An 18,089-nucleotide genomic window follows, 5' to 3' on the forward strand; every position below is an offset into this window, starting at 1 on the left:
GAGAATATTCGAAGAAAAATACGGTAAACTACTCTTTAGGACCATACTCAGAAATCACAGATACTGGGTAAACATATTTGCCGACAGGCTTATATTCTATGTTTTCAAATGCAGGACCGAAAGACTTTGGACCACCGACAGTAATAGCTCTCTCAGTATTGGTCCACAAATCAGAAGGAGAAAAGGCCAAAACAAAAACCATGACACCGTAACGATACTCTGGAGTACCAACCGCTTCACCGCTGTCAGCGTAGCAAACAGATATTAAATCTGGTACGGAGCAAACAGTTTCCCATTCACTGGAGCCTTTCTTTTGAACTTTGGCTAAGATGTTTTCGTTCTTGAATGGAATGCACATTTTGTGCTTTTCTTCACTTTCAATAATCACTTCACCATAGACATGACCCTTGAAAAGCCTCTTTTCAACACCTATTATTTTACCGGCGAATATCTGTTTACCAGAGGTTTTCCCACCAACTGATTCAAGAATTCTTTCAGGTAGTTTGTTGATTTCGAATTTTTGACGAGCAACTCTAATAGCCCTACCAATTCTCCAAGCAATCGAGAGAGAGTTATGGACAGTCATGTTCTCGAGCTGCTTACATGTCATCGGCACATTGACCACACCAACGTGGGCTCCAACCTCTGCTAGGGCAGCTCTCATCATTTTTTCAACGTACAAGTCGGATTGAGCACTAGTGATCAAGAACTTGTTTCCGTTACCGTCCGAGACGGAAGTGAGCGTTAGTTGCATTTTATCACTCACTGCACATGGCACTATTTGGGAATGGGTTGGATATGCTCTACCCATCAAGTCTGCATCAATGACAGGAATATCCAACTGTGTGGAAGCTCCGCAGTACAATCCTTTGAAACCATTACCACCACCAATTTCAAGTGGGAAAACACCATCTACTTTAGTCTTTAGGTAATCAAACATAGCTTCAGAGGCATCATTCAATTCGTTACCCTGAAGTTGCTCATCGGCAACGGTAGGAGAACCAGCAAAACCCACAGTGATAAACTTTCCCTCACCCTTGGCATATTTAGGAGCATCATGCAAGTCGATCACCCTGATTACTGCACCGCTTCTGAGCATATTTCTCATCTCCAAGTAGATTGGGTATGGAGTACCACCTCCACCACATCCGAGAATGTATGTGCCAATTCTGATGAAATCCAAATCAGTTTCCGAGATAATCCATTGTCTTTTCTCGTTAACATGCGGTTTGTATGCTTCATAGTCAAACAAACTACTGTCGGCATGAGTAGCCTCCTCATCACCAAAGCTAGAGTTCTTATAAACAGCTTCAGCTTTTTGTTGATCCTCCTTTTCTTCTTCCAAAAGCTCAGCGTCTATGCTTTCAAGTTTTTGAATAGCAGTAGCAACTTTATCATAATCTATGTCACCAACAACTTTAATCTCAAAAGTATAAGTACGATCGACATAAGGAACTGGATCGTAGGACATATCAACAATTTGAACAGAGGACTCTAGAGCACCCTTGGAGACTATGTCAGCAGTAACTTCTTTCTTCATTTGTTCGAAAACCTCATCTTTTTCATTGATGCTACCAAGGAATTCAATCTTGTTTTTAGATGCTGACAATTTACCCATTGCAGCACCAATGGCGTTGGCAACTTGATAGTATGGAGGTCTATACACCTTCGAGGCCCCATCTAACTCCATTGGAGAAATGAAAGAACCACCACCAACTAAAAGCACTGGCAGAGGCTCTGGGCCTGTTCTCATTCCATCAATAACCCTTTCTAGCTTTGTTTTGACCACTTTCTGATACTTCTTCTGGAAGGAATCTGAGAACAAGCCTACGACCTTTGACTTATCACCAGCATCAAACATGGATTTACCATCTTTTATAGCCACAGTAACATCTGTCGTGGTAACGGTATCACCACCAAAGACTTTAGCTCTTGTTTTGATGTCGGAGCCAACAGAATCAGGACCAACAGTGACTTCACCATCAGTTTCTCTGACGATGGAACCACCACCCAAACCAATACTCTCAACATAAGGCATGGAAAAGTTGACTCTAACACCTCCGACCTCGGAGTGAGAAGAAGATTGTCTTGGAAAGCCTGATGGTAATAAGAGACCGACATCAGTGGTTGTTCCACCAATATCGACCACCATAATACTCTTACCATATATTTCCTTCTCCTTAGTACAAAGGAACGCTGCACCTCTCATGGAGTTAGTGGCACCGGAGGAGAATGTTCTGATTGGGGTTTTAAGGGCCTCGTTTACAGTCAAAACAGTTCCGTCATTTTGAGTCAACAAAATAGGACAAGCAAATCCCCTGGAACGCACAGATTTGATAAAAGAACCGATGATCTTGGCTGCAAAGGACATGATAGAAGCATTCAAAATTGTTGCGTTTTCTCTGGCCAAAAACCCAATACCAGAAACGGTATGGGACATGACGACGTTACCATCAGGAATCACCTGCTTGACTAGTTCTGCGGCTCTTTGCTCGTGGACTTTGTCAATGATAGAGAAAATCCCAACGATGGCGACAGACTTGATCCCCAAGGCCTTGATTTTTCTAGCGTGTTCAAGGATCTTTTCTTCGTCGAGAGGCTGGATCTCGGCACTGTCAACCCTGTTACCACCATCAACAAAGGCTGTGTAGCTCTTTATGATTTTGGTCAATCCCTCTGGATAATCTGAGAAAGGATACGAGCCTCTGGAGTAAGGGCCGCACAATCTTATCACTGCTACAGGGTCCAACCGGGCTTTATCCTGTTCTATAACAGCGTTGATGAAGTGCGTAGTTCCGATGGTGATCGCCAAGACATCCTTTGCCGTATATCCCTTGTCCTCGTCAAACAACCGGTCGAGTGCGTTGGAGATACCGTCCGAAACATCAGCCGTAGTAAGCGATTTATGATAAGCAATGACACCCCTAGACTCCGATTCGAACAGCGAGGGGTTGAGCAACACGGAGTCCGTGTTTGTTCCTCCAACATCTATACCAATTAGCAAGTTTTTTCCAGACATCTTGATGGCTTGGTGTAGTAAACCTTTTTGTAGACCTCAAATGCCGAAAAAATAGTAACCGTTAAGCTGTTTCGATATACACTTCAGCTTTTCTGGAAAACTCTCGAGACCCAGCAAACTTACAAGCCGGATCCGTGGTTCATCACCCGCACCACTGGAAACGTATGCTTTTAAATGTTATTGTAAGTGGCGTGGTAATCCACAGATCAACAGTCGTCGTCCCGTCACAGAGGTCCTAAAACACTCACTTTTGACCAACTACTGAGCGGTCCGCAGGATTTATTACCCTTGTGGGAAATTTTGGCGAGCCGTCGGGACACACTGACAGCTTGAGCCGCAAAATTTCCGGCTGTCATCCTGACAGGCACATGATGACTTGCTCCGTACGGAGTAATGTCTCCAGGCAAAGTTGGGTAGCGCTTACATCCGCCTTCGTGCCGCCTTCGGTGCCGCCAACCTTGTCCAATGGCACCGTCTGTAACTGTCATTGTTAGCTCTATGACAGATCCTGGTCGAAAAAATTGCCGCATTGGGTACTTTTTGCGAGCGCGAGGATATTCCGGCGGAGAAGTACCGCCGTCCGTGCAGTGTTGGGTTGACATGATGGCAACATGACACCAATAAGTTCAGCTGATAAGAGCGTATCTGAGTTAGTTCTTTCCCTTTTCTGTTGCACTTGTTGCCGCTTGCATGAAACGGGCTGACTCCGGCATTTTGTTGTTGCTATTTTGCGAAGCACTGTTGGCGGAGCCCCGAAGAAATCCCGCCGGGGCTAAACGGTCCTCCCATTTATCGCATCATGCTCGTAAAAATTCCCAGATTGGGTTTTTCCTGTTATCTTTTGATTGTAGGTGGATAAATTTTATCAAGACTTGGAAGCAAGCATGGTTGATCCCAAATATATATAAACCGTCCATGAAGTTTGGAATAAAGATACCAGGTTTGAAAAGGAACGGAAACTTATGCCTGTAGAAAACGGAAAACAGTTGCAGACCATAAACACCATGTCGTTTTTATCCAAGCTTCACGAGTTGATCAAGGTCACCCCGGGCGAAGGTGTCGAGAATGTTACCTACTTGCGTAACAAAGATATCATCCCTATGGGTCCGGACAGACGGATATGGGGTGTCTGGTCCATGACGGCCTACTGGTCGATCACCAACGTGACCATTTCCACCTGGACTGGTGCTTCTTCTTTGCTTTCGTTGGGATTATCCGTCGGTGAAACGATGGGTATCATCATTATCGGTAATGCTATTGTTGTGGTGTTGGCACTCTTAAACGCTGCACCAGGTGGGTACTTCCACATCGGTTATACCATCTCTCAACGAGTTGTTTTTGGTATCAGAGGTTCGTGGATCGGTATCATAATCAGAGTCATTCTCTCTGTCGTCTGGTTTGGTTCTCAAGCCTACCTTGGTTCTTTATGTTTGAGTTGTGTTTTCTCCTCCTGGAGTCATAGCTATCTGACTATGGCAAATACAATTCCAGAATCAGTGAATATGACCACCCAGCAATTGGTGGGATTTGTCGTTTTCCAAATCATCTCTATCCCACCGTTATTTGTGAAGCCAGAAAAATTCAACAAAGCCTTGATGGTTACATGTACTCTCACCTTCTTTGCTATGATGGGCTTAACTATTTGGACAGTCACCAGAAATGGAGGAAGCGATGGCGCTTTGATGCACTCCAGTAAAGAAATGTCTTCTTCCACTAGAGCCTGGTTTTGGATCCAGGGAATCAGTTCTTGGTACGGCTCTCTTTCCGCCGGTGTGTCGAACCAGTCTGATTTTACTAGATTTTCAAGAAAAACTTGGTCCTCCGTGTTTGGTACCATCTTCTCTTTGATGGTCATAGGTACCGTTATTCCATTGATGGGACTCGTGACGGCTTCTGCCTATTTGGAAAAGTATGGTGAGGAAATTTGGATGCCAAATGAGCTTGTCATGAAATGGTTGCACGACGATTACAGTCCCAAAGCAAGAGCTGCCGCATTCTTTGTTGGTTTAGTTTTCACCCTATCGCAGATCTGTTTTAACACCATGGGTAATGCATATGCAGGTGGTATGGATTTGTCTGGGTTGCTTCCACAATACTTCAACATTACTCGTGGAAGTGTTCTCACCGCTCTTTTGTCTTGGGTCGTCCAACCATGGGACTTCTACAACACATCTTCTACATTTGTTACCGTCATGTCTTCTTTCTCAGTCTTTATGTCTCCAATTGTCGGAATCATTGTTGCCGATTTCTGGGTTGTGAGAAGAAAGCATCTTAAGTTGACACATCTATATACTACCGATAGAAATGGTAAGTACTGGTACTGGCATGGTGTTAACTACAGAAACATCTGCATATGGTTTATTGCATTTGTTCCAGCTCTCCCAGGCTTAATTCACTCTGTTACACCCAGTATTGAGGTTAGTGAAGGGATCAAGAACTTCTACTATGGGAATACGATTTTTGAGTACTTCATTACTTTCTTTTTGGTTATTGTTTCTTCTTACATTTGGCCTTATGAAAACGTTGAAGAAGAAGACGAGTATGATTTCTTTCATACATTTACTGATGAAGAGTGTGCTAAAAAGCACATTGTCCCATACTCCCAGATTGATGAAAGTGACTTGAAGATTGACCCAGTTGTGAGCAATCTTTCTGCTGAACTTGTCATTGCATTACCAGATAAGGCCGATGAATAAGAGACTCTCTTTTTATCCAGTTCCAAAATTTTGTTTTCTTTTGCTTCTTAAAATAATTATACTTCTGTTTTCGGTACCCTACAACGTACATTTAGTTTTTGACCTTTGGTTCTAATATATTTATTCTGAATTTGCTTGTCTTATTGTAAAATAAAAAAAAAAAAACAGAGACGAAACCTAGAAACCAAGCCAGGAATGGTACCTCCATATCGGCATAAAGTTAATTAATTAATATACAAATGAGGGAAACCCTCCCTAATTTTTCACAATACTAGGCAACAGTGCAATCATAATCCTCTTCTTCAATTAACCCTCCACTGTCAATAACCTTCCAAAAGCGTTCTACACGTTCAACTGTATTTCTTGCAACAAAAGTGCCGTTGCTGGAGATGTTCTTCAATGCCTTGATAAACGTCAGTCGCTGATTGGCAGATAGGGCACATAATGATGCAACAAACAATGGCCAGTGAATACTTAGCCCATAAGACCTTATATCTTGGCTTGTCACCAACTGTTCTTCAATTATTTGAACACAATGCTGAATATTATCACCATATATGAAATCATCCAAAAAAATTGACGAGATATAGATTTGCAAGGCATAACAGAAGCATTTGTTACAAGACCTTATATAGGCCCTCATAACGTGATCCTGCATGGTCGATAAATTCAGTTCCTCAGTTTGCACTTCCTTTACTCTTGCCAACAACTTCTGACCTAGTATTCTTCGTTCTTCCGAGTATGGTAAATTTTCTAATAGCCCCCGGGTTCCACTCAAAGAGATGCCCTCTGATTTTTTAAAAGCAATCATGAAGGTGATTATTTCCATGACAACTGGGGATAAGAGCTGTGAATAACCCTTCATCAAGTTAAATCCGCCGAGGAGTACACCATCATCTAATTCCTGTGTATTGTAACCAAGATAGAATTTTGAGCTGTAAATATCTTTGATGACCCCTCCATTTGGTGCAGATAGACAGGCAATAATTTCTGCAGCCACAAACCAGTTTTTCGAAAAGGAGAACATCTGAAGCGCCAATTTCAAATCAGAATCAAATGGATCTTTATTTTGTGAGACTTTGTTGAAAAGATCACTACATTGTTCTAAAATGGCAAATGCGCCTCTCAAGTGAAGCCTCCAAACGTTCTGCCTGCTGGCTGTTTGCTCAGAAAATAGGAACATTATAGAAAACAAATAACATACCATTTCGATAAACGAATCACATTGACCAACTCTGGCAGAGAGGTTGATGAGGGCGGTGGCCATGTTCCTTTTCAATATACAAGACCAGCGATCATCTGAACACTTGATGTCCAAAAGGTTACACGTTATGAAGTTCAGCACATACCCCATTATTGGATATTTGGTACCAAAATGTAATACCCAGTTAGTTACAAGGCTTAATTCGTGAGCGGGTGCCAAGATATAATTGTAAGTAGCCTTCGATTGAACAAAGGCGTGAAGAATAAATTCTTGAACTTCCGGGTCGTTTTCATGGTAGTGAACATTGCTGCTCTTAGCACCCGTGGCATCCAATTTCTCGAAAAGTTCTTGGTATCTTTCTTCTGTGTAGGGTTTCCAGTATCGGACATACGAAGCAACTTGTAAGGCAGAGCTTGCGCTAAGCTCGTCTAGTTTTTTGCACTCTAAAATCTGTTCTTCTTTATTACCTGAAATATTTGATTGTCTTCCTTGATCAAAGTTCTCCTTAAACTCGTCTATAAATTTATCGATAACGTCAAAAGAACCGACTGCTTCTGGCACATATGTAGATGTTGGTTCCTTTGATAGATGATCTATTTCTATCTTTTTAAACTTCTTGTTTTGCTTCGATGATGTTTTGAAAGGCTGATAAACAAATATCTTCTGTTTGTACTCACATTTTAGATTTTTTTTCTGGCAAGCCAGGCATTCTGGAAAGTTTTCATCACATTTGATACTTCTTTTCTTACAATTTGTGCAGCCGCTATGACTGTATTTGTGTCCCGTTCTCTTTTTCAATGCGGCCATGAACAAGAAGTTTCATAGGTTGCTCTCCAGCTGTTAATCGTGTTAGAACTACTCTAAGGGGGCATAGAGAAAGCTCGAGAGCTCCCCGTGGCACAGGTGGCCGGCCGGCCATGCTTATCTATCAGATGCATCAAATTGTCACGAGCGAGGAATTTAGATAATCATAACGGTTTTTGTCTTTCGAGGCTTTGGGCCTCTGGAAGAGCTTAATATTTGGGCATGTTTTCATGTTTGACCAACCAAATGCGTATATCCATTCGTTTATAAACTAACTAATTTAATAACTGGTAAACACAGTACCTTTCTGATCACTGCATCGTCTTGTCGTTTTCGTACAAGACGTCGAGGAAGACCCCGACAAGCTGATCGACGACACCACGGGTGCTCAAACTGCCGGCAACACCATAGAGTTGGGCAGTGTCACTTTTGATGGCTTGGCGGTTGTCGGCAACGGCGGCTACACATTCCTCGACACACTTCTTGAGGTCCTCAACCAACTGCAAGATGGCTTGACCGGTTAACTTGGTCACGGCCAGATGCAAGGCAGCTGGCTGCTGCAAGCTGCTCAAATGCCATCCGTGTCTCTTCGTGAGCAGGTCACCCAAGACATGGACATCAATGACATCACTCTTGAACGCTACGACGGAGAGGAGTGGGTCGCCAATGAGATCTAATTCTGGAATCTCGTTTTCAATGGCATGGCGTAGAATTTGCGAGGTTTCCAAAATTGAGCGTATGTTCTTCACGTATCCTTCTTGACCGAGGAAAATCATTGTGGTCCATGCACCAACAGTCAATGCACCAGGACGGGACCCGGCCAGGGTCGGGGACCCGTACAAGCCACCAACCCACTCGGAGGTGATGTAGTACTGGTATTTTCTGTATTCGGGAGAACGGTACATGATGATGGAGGAGCCCTTAGGAGCGAAACCGTACTTGTGGGTATCGCAAGAGATGGAGGTGACACCAGGAACTCTGAAGTCAAACCCAAAAGGCAGCTTCTTGCCCATGGCCTTTTCGTAGAAGGCGATGACAAAGGAACCAAGACAGCAGTCGACGTGGAGCGGGATGTTGTGCTTAACGGCAATCTTGGACAACTCAGGAATGTTGTCGATGGTACCGTAAGGGAAGTTTGGGGCGGAGCCGAGAATGATGGCGGTGTTGCTGGTAACAAGGCGCTTCACGTGGGAGATGTCTGCGGTGAAGGTCTTTGGGTCGAGGTCGGCCAATCTGAGAGTCATGTTGAAGTACTTGGCGGCCTTGAAGACGGCGGCGTGAATGCTTTTTGGTGCCACGATCTCGGGCTTGGTGATGCCCTTCTCGGCGTAGGCCTTCTCTCTGGCTGCAAGACACGCTAGTAATAGTGACTCGGTACCGCCGGATGAGGTGGTTCCGCAACCGGTGGATGGGGCATTGAAGAGGCCGAGGACCATGCTGACGACCTCGGCCTCCATCTGACGCACGCCGGGGAAGGCGTTGGGGTGCAACTGGTTGGCGACGGCAAACTTGTGGTACGACTCGGTCTGGAGGTTGATCAAGTCATCTCCGCCGTGGTAGACGGCACCGGAGATCTTCCCCTCTTTCCATGCCACGGCCTTGATTGAGTCCAAGGCATCCAACTGCGCCATCACGGCGTCGGAGCTTAGGCCCTCCTCTGGCAGCTGATGGTGCTCCACGTGCTCAGCCTTGACGATCAAGTCGTTTTCTAGAAGCCGTCTGGCGTCGGCAACTTCCTGTTTCACCCGCTTCTGCACCGGAGGGAGCATGAAGAACAAGGCGGAGGCCTGCTTCCACACTGCGTGGCACGCAAACCTGAGAGTCCGAAAGAGGCCGTATCCGTAGAGGGAGTTGAACAGCGGAAGCACCACGTACGTGTACAGCGTGTACACAAGAAGGGCGTCCTTGCCCTTCTCGAGCCACGATGTCGTGAAGTAGTAGCCCACGGCCCGCTCTTGGATGGTGTCCCAGTCCTGAATGAAGCTGGAGGTCATAATGACAGAAATGCTCTTCTCGATGTTCGATGGGGCACTAGGTGTGCGGTGTGCGATGGGTGGTAGGCGGGGTACCGTTTCTGTCGTCTGCGACGAAGGGAGTCAATTGCCAACACAGCAGGATGCAGTGGTATGTAGGCCAGCAGCGGGGCGTTGACAAGTACGCAGCAGAGACACACCGTCGCAGAGGGAGTCAGCACAGAGCCAGACAGAGCCAGAGAGGGGTCCCAGACGGACCGGCGCCGCCTCCATTTTATCCCGCACCGTTTTCTGCGGCGTGTCGTTTCCGTCGAGCCAAGACCGCTGACCGGCCCGCTAGACGGCAGAGACAGACCAGGCACGGATTTCAGACGGGTTGGCGACGGTGTTCTTGTGCTGCGCCGTGTTGCCTTCTTGTGCGTCCGTCGAGAGCCACAGCACACCGACATGTTCAAAGAGAGCCTACTCCGCATCCGCCGCTGGCGCCCCGCCGGCGCCCGAGCCACGCCGACACGGCTGCTCGTGCGATCCCCCGGGATCAGACACGCCGCTGGCCTGCCGGGGTCGGGGACGCAGATGAAGCCGCCGGCGCTGTTCCAAGACGCCTCTCGGCAGCCGCTTCCGTACCATGTGCTGCAGCAGCAGCAGCAGCAGCAGCAGAGCCAGAGCCAGAGCCAGAGCCAGAGCCAAACCACACAGACAACACCGCAACAGCCACAGGACCCGTTTGTGCCAGGCCGCACGCTGTCCCTGCTGCAGCTCTTCAGCAACCGGGCCACGAGAGGCGCCACGTGGCGCCTCTTCATCACCCTCTCCCTCACACAGGTGGTGGTCTTCTTTGTCTGCTCCAACGCCATCCTCGACGAGCTCGAGGACACCGAGGGCGAGCTCTCCAACCTCTGGGACTTCTACGAGCGCAAGGACATCTCGCAAACTGTCATGGCCGTGCACATCGGCCAGTTGAAGCAGCAGCTCCTCAGCGTTGGCGCCAAGCCCGTCTCTGCCCAGCAGGCGCTGACGCTGGCCCAGCACCTCCTCAGCTTTGCCCGTGACAAGGACACCGGCAACTTGATGATCTACGTCGACCCGCACAGCCAGATCTACCGCCTCGTGCCCTTCAGCTACGAGTACGACATCAAGAAGGTCCCCCGTCTGGATGCCGCCGTCAACAAGTCCTGGGACGAGTTCAACCGCGGGCCCAAGGAGGTCCCATAGCCGCCCGCCGTCCTCTGTAGCCCCTACTGTATACCTATTTTGCTGTCAGTGCATCCACTGCCAATACTTGCATCTTTTTGCCATCCCCACCCACCCTACTCTTCTTCTTCTTCTTCTCTTCCTCCTTCTTCAACCGCAACTTCGTGCTGAGCCTGTCCAGAGGACGAGCCTCCTAGCATTTTCGCATTTCCGCCTTTTTTGAGTGCTCGAAATTTTTTTTCTCATGAAAAATTTTTTGATTTTTGATTTTTAAATTTTTTTGATCTTCTCCCTATGGCCCAGGGCAGAAGAAGGTAACAGAAACAGAAGGAAAGAGGACAGGAGGAGCCACAGAGGGATAGACATCGAACACACAGGAACTAAAAATGAGAATCTACAGTTGCCACTTCTGCTCGTCTCCGGTTTACCCCGGGCATGGAATAACCTTTGTGCGTAACGACTCCAAGGAGTTCAAGTTTTGCCGTTCAAAGTGCCACAAGAACTTCAAGCAGAGAAGAAACCCAAGAAAGCTCAGATGGACCAAGGCATTCCGTAAGGCTGCAGGCAAGGAGTTGGCGGTGGACTCGACGTTGACGTTTGCCAAGAGAAGAAACGTTCCGGTGAGATACAACAGAGAGTTGGTCCAGACGACATTGAAGGCAATGGCCAGAATCGAGGAGATCAGACAGAGAAGAGAGCGTGCGTTCTACAAGAACAGAATGAGAGGCAACAAGGAGCGTGCTCTCGCGTCGGACAAGAAGTTGGTGGAGGAGAACCCTGTGTTGCTGAAGATGAGAGAGGTCGAGCTCAGAATCAAGGAGGAGAAGAGAGCCGCCAGAGAGGAAAAGAAGAGACAGGAGGAGCTCGAGGCAGAACAGCAGAGCGACGAGATGGAGGTTTCCGAAGAAGAGTCGGAAGAGGAGGCGCAGGAAGAACCCCAGACCATCCTGCTCAAGAACAGAAGAAGAAACAAGGTCAAGTTTTAAGTGTGCCCGCCCGCCACCGTACTATCGTTGTATAACCTCTATTATACGTATACATTCCTACGTCTGTGTATGCTATAGAAATAAACCAGACTTATCGCAATTGTCGTCTCAGGACCCGATCTGCGCAAACGCACACAACGTCTCCCTGTACTCGATAAGCGACCCAGGCAGGTTCACGACGTCGATTCGGCTCGCCTTGAGAACGGCAGCAGACACCGTCACCGCGTTGATGTCGACAACAAGGCCCTCGTGGAAGTCCAGCCGCTTGGTCCCGTCCGCGTCACACTCCAGGTCGAGCTCCACCTCACACCTCGACCCGTCAAAGATGCTGATAACCCCGACAACCCCCCGCTCCGGGTCATACTCCGTCACCATCCCGATGATCCGGTAGAAACGGGTTAACCTCACTTCATGCAGCCTTCTAAAGTTCTGCACTACAAGTTTGCCCATCAATCCCTAGTCCCGGCCCCTCTTTCCAAACCTTCTTCCCCTTAGTATCCTATCAGAGGACTTAATCAGTATCAACATCCTAACTTTCCTCCCCCATCCTTTTTTTTTTCATTTTTCACCTTCCTCACCTGGAAGGTGTTCCGCAAAATGGCTACTTCCTGAATGGGTGGGGTACAAGAGTGTGATATCCATCCTCGGACCCCTCCAGCGTTGCTCCGGATCAGCTGTTGATCTTATCAGACCTGTTCTGTTATTCTCTGCCACCTAAATACCAAAAGAGATGCTAGGGTCAGCTATTCACAAGAGATTGTCCTTTGGCCCTTGTTCCCGAAGAAGCATTTCGAACAGATTCCAACCGGGTGATTATGCCATCATTACCCCACTAAAAAAGACAGTGTCCAAAAAGCAGTGGCTTTCGAGGCCCTTGAAAGACCTTCCCAATGCTGCAGTGAACCTCAACTTTGGAAGGATCCCGCATACAGAGTTGATTGGTGCCACTCCTCTTGGAAAAGTACACACTATTGAAACCAAGAAAAAACTCGCAAAGTATACTTGCTCTCTCCCAAGTCTTGAACAGTGGATAACTTTATCCGCACGTAAAGCACAACCAATTTATTCATTTGATGCACAAGCTATTGTTGCCCTCGCAGACTTACATATCGGTTACCCTGAGCCACCGACAGAGGAAGGTGGCAAGATCACTCCATTGCAGTACCTGGAAGCTGGTACAGGCCATGGAAGTTTGTCGCTGGCTATTTCCAAAGCTTTGCATCCAGCTAACGCATTGGCACACTATGCACAGGATCCAAATCTACGTGGTGCAGTGCTTCACACAATAGACTGCAATGGATCGCACAGTGTCACAGGTAAGAGAACCGTGAAAGGTTTCAGAAGAGGGATGTATTTAGATAACATCGAATTCCATGTCTCTGATAGCCCAAGCGAGTGGGTTTCTTCGCCAGAGGGCCAAGACTGGCTGGAGACGGAACGGGTGAGCAAACAGGGAGAGGCTTTGGAGTATGATTCCGACCAGCCTGATTCCTTCTTATCGGGTGTCTTCCTGGATATGCCCAACTACCATGGAGAAATGGTTAAGCTTGCACCTTATATCAAGTCGGGAGGGTTTGTTATTGTGTTTTGTCCAAGTATTACACAAATCATTGATGCAATAGATGCAATTGCCGAAGAAAATGTCAGGTTGTCCCAACTCGACCCACCTACATCTTTACATTTGGAGCACGAACGTACCGTTCAATTATTGGACGGTGCCGGGGGTGGGTTGAAGGAGTGGGATACGAGGCGTACCTTGATCAGGGCCACTGGGGAATTCGGATACTCAGTCCGTCCCAAAGTGGGGGTTAGATCTGTTGCCGGTGGTTTTGTTGCCATATGGCGAAAGATGGGGAGAGAGGTCAATTTGGAATTAGAGAGGGAGCTGATGGAGAGTTTCGAGGGGAAACCTGATTTAAACGAAGAATTGGACAATGAATCGGAAGTGGCGGATGTTGCAGAAGCTCCTGAGGTTGCAGAAAATGCAGAAACAGTAGCAACAAATCTTGTTGAGGATGATGTTGTTCAGAACACCCCACCTGTAGAATCATCTAGTGCTTCCAAGTCTGCCGACACAAACGAGTCCAGGCTCGCAAAAGCTAAACTGTTTGCCCCGGACCTGTTGTCAACTGCACCAGAGGTGTTTGAAGATGCAGATCAAAAAGACGAAGAATTTCTTGCCGAGGGAGAGAACCAAGAAATGGTTGACAATAATGTTAATGCCGGTTTCAAAGTTGAAGAAGCAACTCTGATACCTCATTCAGTGCTGAGCACTGTATTCCATTCCTGCCATGGTGATCCCGACGTCCACGTCGGATACATCAGTGACGTTTTCCTCATGGCCACTCCAGCACCAGAAGGTTTAGATGCTGCCGACACTAATACACCAACCTCCCCAAATTCGGCTTCCCTTGCAACACCAAACGAGCTTGGTTCAACATCAGAATCCGTGATATCCGCTGTGGCTGATGAGGATCCTTCTCAAATTGATGAAAAGGAAAAAACTACACACGAAGAGTGGAAACCAAAGGCATGGAAAAGGCACACTTTCTAGAATTATATTATATACACCCTAACAGCTATATAAAAAAGTCCTGTACATATCTAGCACTACAATGAAAGGAAATGTTACATAAATTTTACAAAAAAGAAGAAGTGTAGAAAAGAGCTGAAGACAATTGAATAACATGAATAGGAGGAAGACTTTAAAAATTGACATATAATCAAAGTTCATCCAGCTTGAAAGGCTGAGCAAAAAATTGGTCCCAAATACTTTCAGTACCGGTTTCAACCATCAACTTATACACGCGTTGACCTTCTTTCGTGTTTCTTTTGCTCGAGTCAGAGTTCAATGTAAGGGGATAAGGAGAGATATCTGTATTTCGAAAGTCTTGTCTCGCAGGACTGTTCATAGCAGATGTAACTGGATGGGGAAATGCAGGCAGAGAGCCCGGAGGTGAAAACGACGTAGGAGCAGATTGGAAATGTGGCTGGTAGTTTTGTGCAGACACATAAGAGAAATTTGAGGGATAAACATTACCAGGAGAGGATGATTGATTGTGGTAGAATGGGTATAGTTGATGTTTCTGACCCTGGGATCCTGGGCCCGGGAAAAAATGCGGGTCTTGCTGTACATGAGTCTGTGCAGAATAGTGTTGGTGCGTTGCTCCAACTTTATAAGGCATCTTGCTGAGCGGTTGCGGAGTTCCAGGTATGAATGATGCACTATCGTCTTGAATTGGTCGGCCATCAGATATTGATCTGTTCGAACCACTGGATACAGCAGGGCTAGCTGTAGATATAGAGCCCGAAACCGAAGCAGAGACACTTGGGGAGTGGGTAACGGTATTAGCTCCTTTTTCACGGAAGTCAGAGGCCACAACATCATCCGCAGCATTGCTAGTCGAAGAAAAGTGGCTATATGATCTCGAACTGTCTGGCGAATCCACTTTGCGAACCTCATCGAAAAACCTTTCCAGATCTGTATCACTCAAGCCCCACAAATTGTCAGCATTAGTATTGTACGATTGAAGACTTGTCTTTTCCTGATTCAGAGCTAGAGATCCAACATTAGCAGTTGGTGTACTTGTGGTTGTATCTACAATAGATGGGGAATCCGTAGATCCTCCTTTGAGTAGCTTCGGTTTCTTTCTCTGCGCACAAGGATCCTCTTCATCTGTATTTTCCTCACGGGCATGTGTCGGCTTGTTGTTTTCTTCAGCATTGATTAGCTCAGGAATACTGACTATTAATCGTCTCATATTACCCGTCATATGTCCACCTGGTTGTAAAGTCTTCACCTCTTCTTCGGACGGTAGTCGATTCATTGTGCTTGATGCGGGGGTATCTTCTCTGCTTTCATCTATGTGAATTGTAGAGGACACTGGATATTTCAATTTAATTACCGCCTGGCTTAGAATCGATAACACCTCTAAACACTGCTCTGCAGCATTACACCTGTTGATTAAACTTTTTAACGTTACACTTGCATAGCCACTTAACTTCTTAATTTCGTTCAAGCTTGTTGCATTTTTCACCTCGTTATTATGGAAAACAGCATACAAGAAGTTCATATGAGCCATGAAGACGTTTTGCGTCACAGCCCATGTATAGTTTAGAACACCATGATTCCATAATTTGTAAAATGTAAATAATGTCTCTTTCGATGCTTCTGCCAACTTGATGAAATCATTTGTAGCCAAAACATATCTAGCGGGTGCTAACCCATGAAGCATCATTCTCGCATGATGGTAGTTTAAGTCAAAGAACTCTGTTGTGAATTCACAATTCATCTTTTTAGTCGTCTGTGGGATACCCGCTCTCCAATCATTCAATCTCGCACTAATGTCTGCAAGCCATGCAGACAATGATGGAAAGATGCGTGGTATTTCTCTTTTATCGTAGAGAATACTCTGAACTTCGGCTTGTAACTGACGTATTTTGAACATCGTCAAGGCAATGTGCTTGTAAGAAGATATTTCTGAGGGATTTTTAGGATCCAAGGAGTTCATCGTAGACTCATTGTTGATCATACTATCATCTAATATGGATGGGAACGGGACCTTGATGGATTCTTCCGGGATACCAAAAGGACGACCAAGGTAGACACATATTTGACGGTCAAGTGAGTAGCAGCACCAGAAGAGTCTTCGACGCATATCTATCGTTGTTGGTTCTGCCGAGGAGGAAGATGATTCGTTGTGGAGCCCCAAATCAATGCACAACCTTAATGACGATCCCGAAAGGTACCAGACACCGGGCACACAGGGTCTCATCAAAGAGTATAGGGTCAAACATAGCATTGCTTGCAAAGCCTCCAGTCTATTTGTACTCGAATAAGCATCTTCTATGTGCAGTAAGGCAGCATTCTTAAAATTCTCGGAGATCTCACCGGGGAACTGCAAATGCCAAATGCTACTAGCAACAGCAAATACTATGTTGGTAAAATACAATGCTTTTCTAAACCGTCTGGGCACGGAGACTTTGGCGGAAAACTTAAAAGGGTCCATTTCGGGATCCACACCGGTTTCGGCGTCCAGCAAACGAGTATACTGATAATACCAGGTGTCACTTTCCTCTATCTCCGGTAGCCTGCTCCAGTCTATGGACGAGTTTGAAGATGCAAACGCAGAGTTCTCTGGTATCTTACCATATATGGGGATGAAGTATCTTTCCAAGAACTCCTCACGGTGGAAAATCGGCAGCTGGGAGTTTGACTGCGCAAAATACAATGAAAGAAAGTCGAGGGCTTGTTGCTTCGGCGGCAACAATGCGACATTCTTAGAGAACGAGGACATCACCACAGTCGTAGGATCTATAGGCGGTTTGATGTTGGCGCCTGCCGCAGCGGCGGACGAGCGTCTTCTCTCTCTATCTTTCGGATCTGCTGTGTCCTTGAAATGCACCGCCGCAAACATCAACTTGGAAAAGCTGATTCCATTTCCAGAGAAGGTTGTTGGTCTGGAGGAGTCGTCCTGGCTCGCAGAAGGGTTGTAGTTGTGTATGGTGTCGATTATCGAGTCATTATTTTCGGACTGCGAGGGGACGTTTGTGTTATCGGTCGAGGCGGGCGTAATGTTCTTGTAGCTCGCCGGGGACACAAAGGAGGGAGTGTTTGAGTGTGTCGTTGAGCTAGGCGTATTAGTGTAGGATGCCGTGAGGTCTGGCTGGAACCGATGCTGCTGCTGCGGCTGCTGCTGCTGCGGCTGCGACTGCGGAGAGGCACCAGGTGGTGCCAGAGTGCCCTGGATGTAGTTTTCCAGCTCGGAAACCCTGCTTTCCAAATGCATGATGTAGCTTCTTGGGATCTCTCTCCCTGTCGCTGGGTCTAGCGACACACACTCCGTGTTAGCCTTAAGACATGCGGTGCAACGGGGGAAATCGTGTGAGCACTTGATCTTCTTCTTTCGGCACCGTTTGCATGCCGATATCGAACGGGTGATCCCCAAGATTTGGTGTGCCATCGTGTCCTGTCTTGGGTCGGTCTCTGCTCTGCTCTGCTCTCACTCAGCAACCTTCTCGTGCTCTTGGGCCTCATCCGTCTCCTTATCATGCGTCTCTGTAGCCATACTTCCTCGGGAAAAGGACCAGAGAGGAAAAGCAAAACCGGCGAGGCCGATCAGGCTGTCGGGGAGGCACAGCAGTTTCGCCGCCGCCGCTGCAGGAAACAGGGCACGTCCGGCTCGGGGGGGTTGCTGATGGCCCAAATGTACC

At 46.9% G+C, this 18,089-nt stretch overlaps 9 protein-coding genes across 9 annotated transcripts; 4 read left to right on the forward strand and 5 right to left on the reverse strand.

Moving 5' to 3' along the window:
- Nucleotides 1-28: 28 nt before the first annotated feature.
- PICMEDRAFT_74609 (hypothetical protein) lies at nucleotides 29-3,019 on the reverse strand (the record flags this gene model as incomplete). Its single annotated transcript, XM_019164818.1, has 1 exon — nucleotides 29-3,019. The coding sequence occupies one exon, from the start codon at nucleotides 3,017-3,019 to the stop codon at nucleotides 29-31; it is 2,991 nt and encodes a 996-aa protein (XP_019015476.1).
- Nucleotides 3,020-3,944: 925 nt separating this feature from the next.
- On the forward strand, nucleotides 3,945-5,804 carry PICMEDRAFT_18279 (hypothetical protein). Its single transcript, XM_019161930.1, has one exon. It carries the CDS (start codon nucleotides 4,024-4,026, stop codon nucleotides 5,713-5,715), a length of 1,692 nt encoding a protein of 563 aa, XP_019015477.1. The 5' UTR covers nucleotides 3,945-4,023; the 3' UTR covers nucleotides 5,716-5,804.
- Nucleotides 5,805-5,986: 182 nt separating this feature from the next.
- Nucleotides 5,987-7,726, reverse strand: PICMEDRAFT_74611 (hypothetical protein; the record flags this gene model as incomplete). The annotated part of the gene is made up of 1 exon (XM_019164819.1): nucleotides 5,987-7,726. The coding sequence occupies one exon, from the start codon at nucleotides 7,724-7,726 to the stop codon at nucleotides 5,987-5,989; it is 1,740 nt and encodes a 579-aa protein (XP_019015478.1).
- A 308-nt stretch (nucleotides 7,727-8,034) lies between these two features.
- PICMEDRAFT_37263 (hypothetical protein) lies at nucleotides 8,035-9,492 on the reverse strand (the record flags this gene model as incomplete). The annotated part of the gene is made up of 1 exon (XM_019163068.1): nucleotides 8,035-9,492. The coding sequence occupies one exon, from the start codon at nucleotides 9,490-9,492 to the stop codon at nucleotides 8,035-8,037; it is 1,458 nt and encodes a 485-aa protein (XP_019015479.1).
- A 780-nt stretch (nucleotides 9,493-10,272) lies between these two features.
- PICMEDRAFT_74613 (hypothetical protein) lies at nucleotides 10,273-10,911 on the forward strand (the record flags this gene model as incomplete). Its single annotated transcript, XM_019164820.1, has 1 exon — nucleotides 10,273-10,911. One exon carries the CDS (start codon nucleotides 10,273-10,275, stop codon nucleotides 10,909-10,911), a length of 639 nt encoding a protein of 212 aa, XP_019015480.1.
- Nucleotides 10,912-11,276: 365 nt separating this feature from the next.
- PICMEDRAFT_74614 (hypothetical protein) lies at nucleotides 11,277-11,876 on the forward strand (the record flags this gene model as incomplete). The annotated part of the gene is made up of 1 exon (XM_019164821.1): nucleotides 11,277-11,876. The coding sequence occupies one exon, from the start codon at nucleotides 11,277-11,279 to the stop codon at nucleotides 11,874-11,876; it is 600 nt and encodes a 199-aa protein (XP_019015481.1).
- A 108-nt stretch (nucleotides 11,877-11,984) lies between these two features.
- PICMEDRAFT_74615 (hypothetical protein) lies at nucleotides 11,985-12,326 on the reverse strand (the record flags this gene model as incomplete). The annotated part of the gene is made up of 1 exon (XM_019164822.1): nucleotides 11,985-12,326. One exon carries the CDS (start codon nucleotides 12,324-12,326, stop codon nucleotides 11,985-11,987), a length of 342 nt encoding a protein of 113 aa, XP_019015482.1.
- A 280-nt stretch (nucleotides 12,327-12,606) lies between these two features.
- On the forward strand, nucleotides 12,607-14,430 carry PICMEDRAFT_74616 (hypothetical protein; the record flags this gene model as incomplete). Its single annotated transcript, XM_019164823.1, has 1 exon — nucleotides 12,607-14,430. One exon carries the CDS (start codon nucleotides 12,607-12,609, stop codon nucleotides 14,428-14,430), a length of 1,824 nt encoding a protein of 607 aa, XP_019015483.1.
- Nucleotides 14,431-14,543: 113 nt separating this feature from the next.
- Nucleotides 14,544-18,089, reverse strand: PICMEDRAFT_18286 (hypothetical protein). Its single transcript, XM_019161931.1, has one exon. The coding sequence runs from the start codon at nucleotides 17,837-17,839 to the stop codon at nucleotides 14,600-14,602; it is 3,240 nt and encodes a 1,079-aa protein (XP_019015484.1). The 5' UTR covers nucleotides 17,840-18,089; the 3' UTR covers nucleotides 14,544-14,599.

Source organism: Pichia membranifaciens, assembly GCF_001661235.1.
Source record: "Pichia membranifaciens NRRL Y-2026 unplaced genomic scaffold PICMEscaffold_7, whole genome shotgun sequence".
In the NCBI taxonomy this organism is placed as follows: domain Eukaryota; kingdom Fungi; phylum Ascomycota; class Pichiomycetes; order Pichiales; family Pichiaceae; genus Pichia; species Pichia membranifaciens.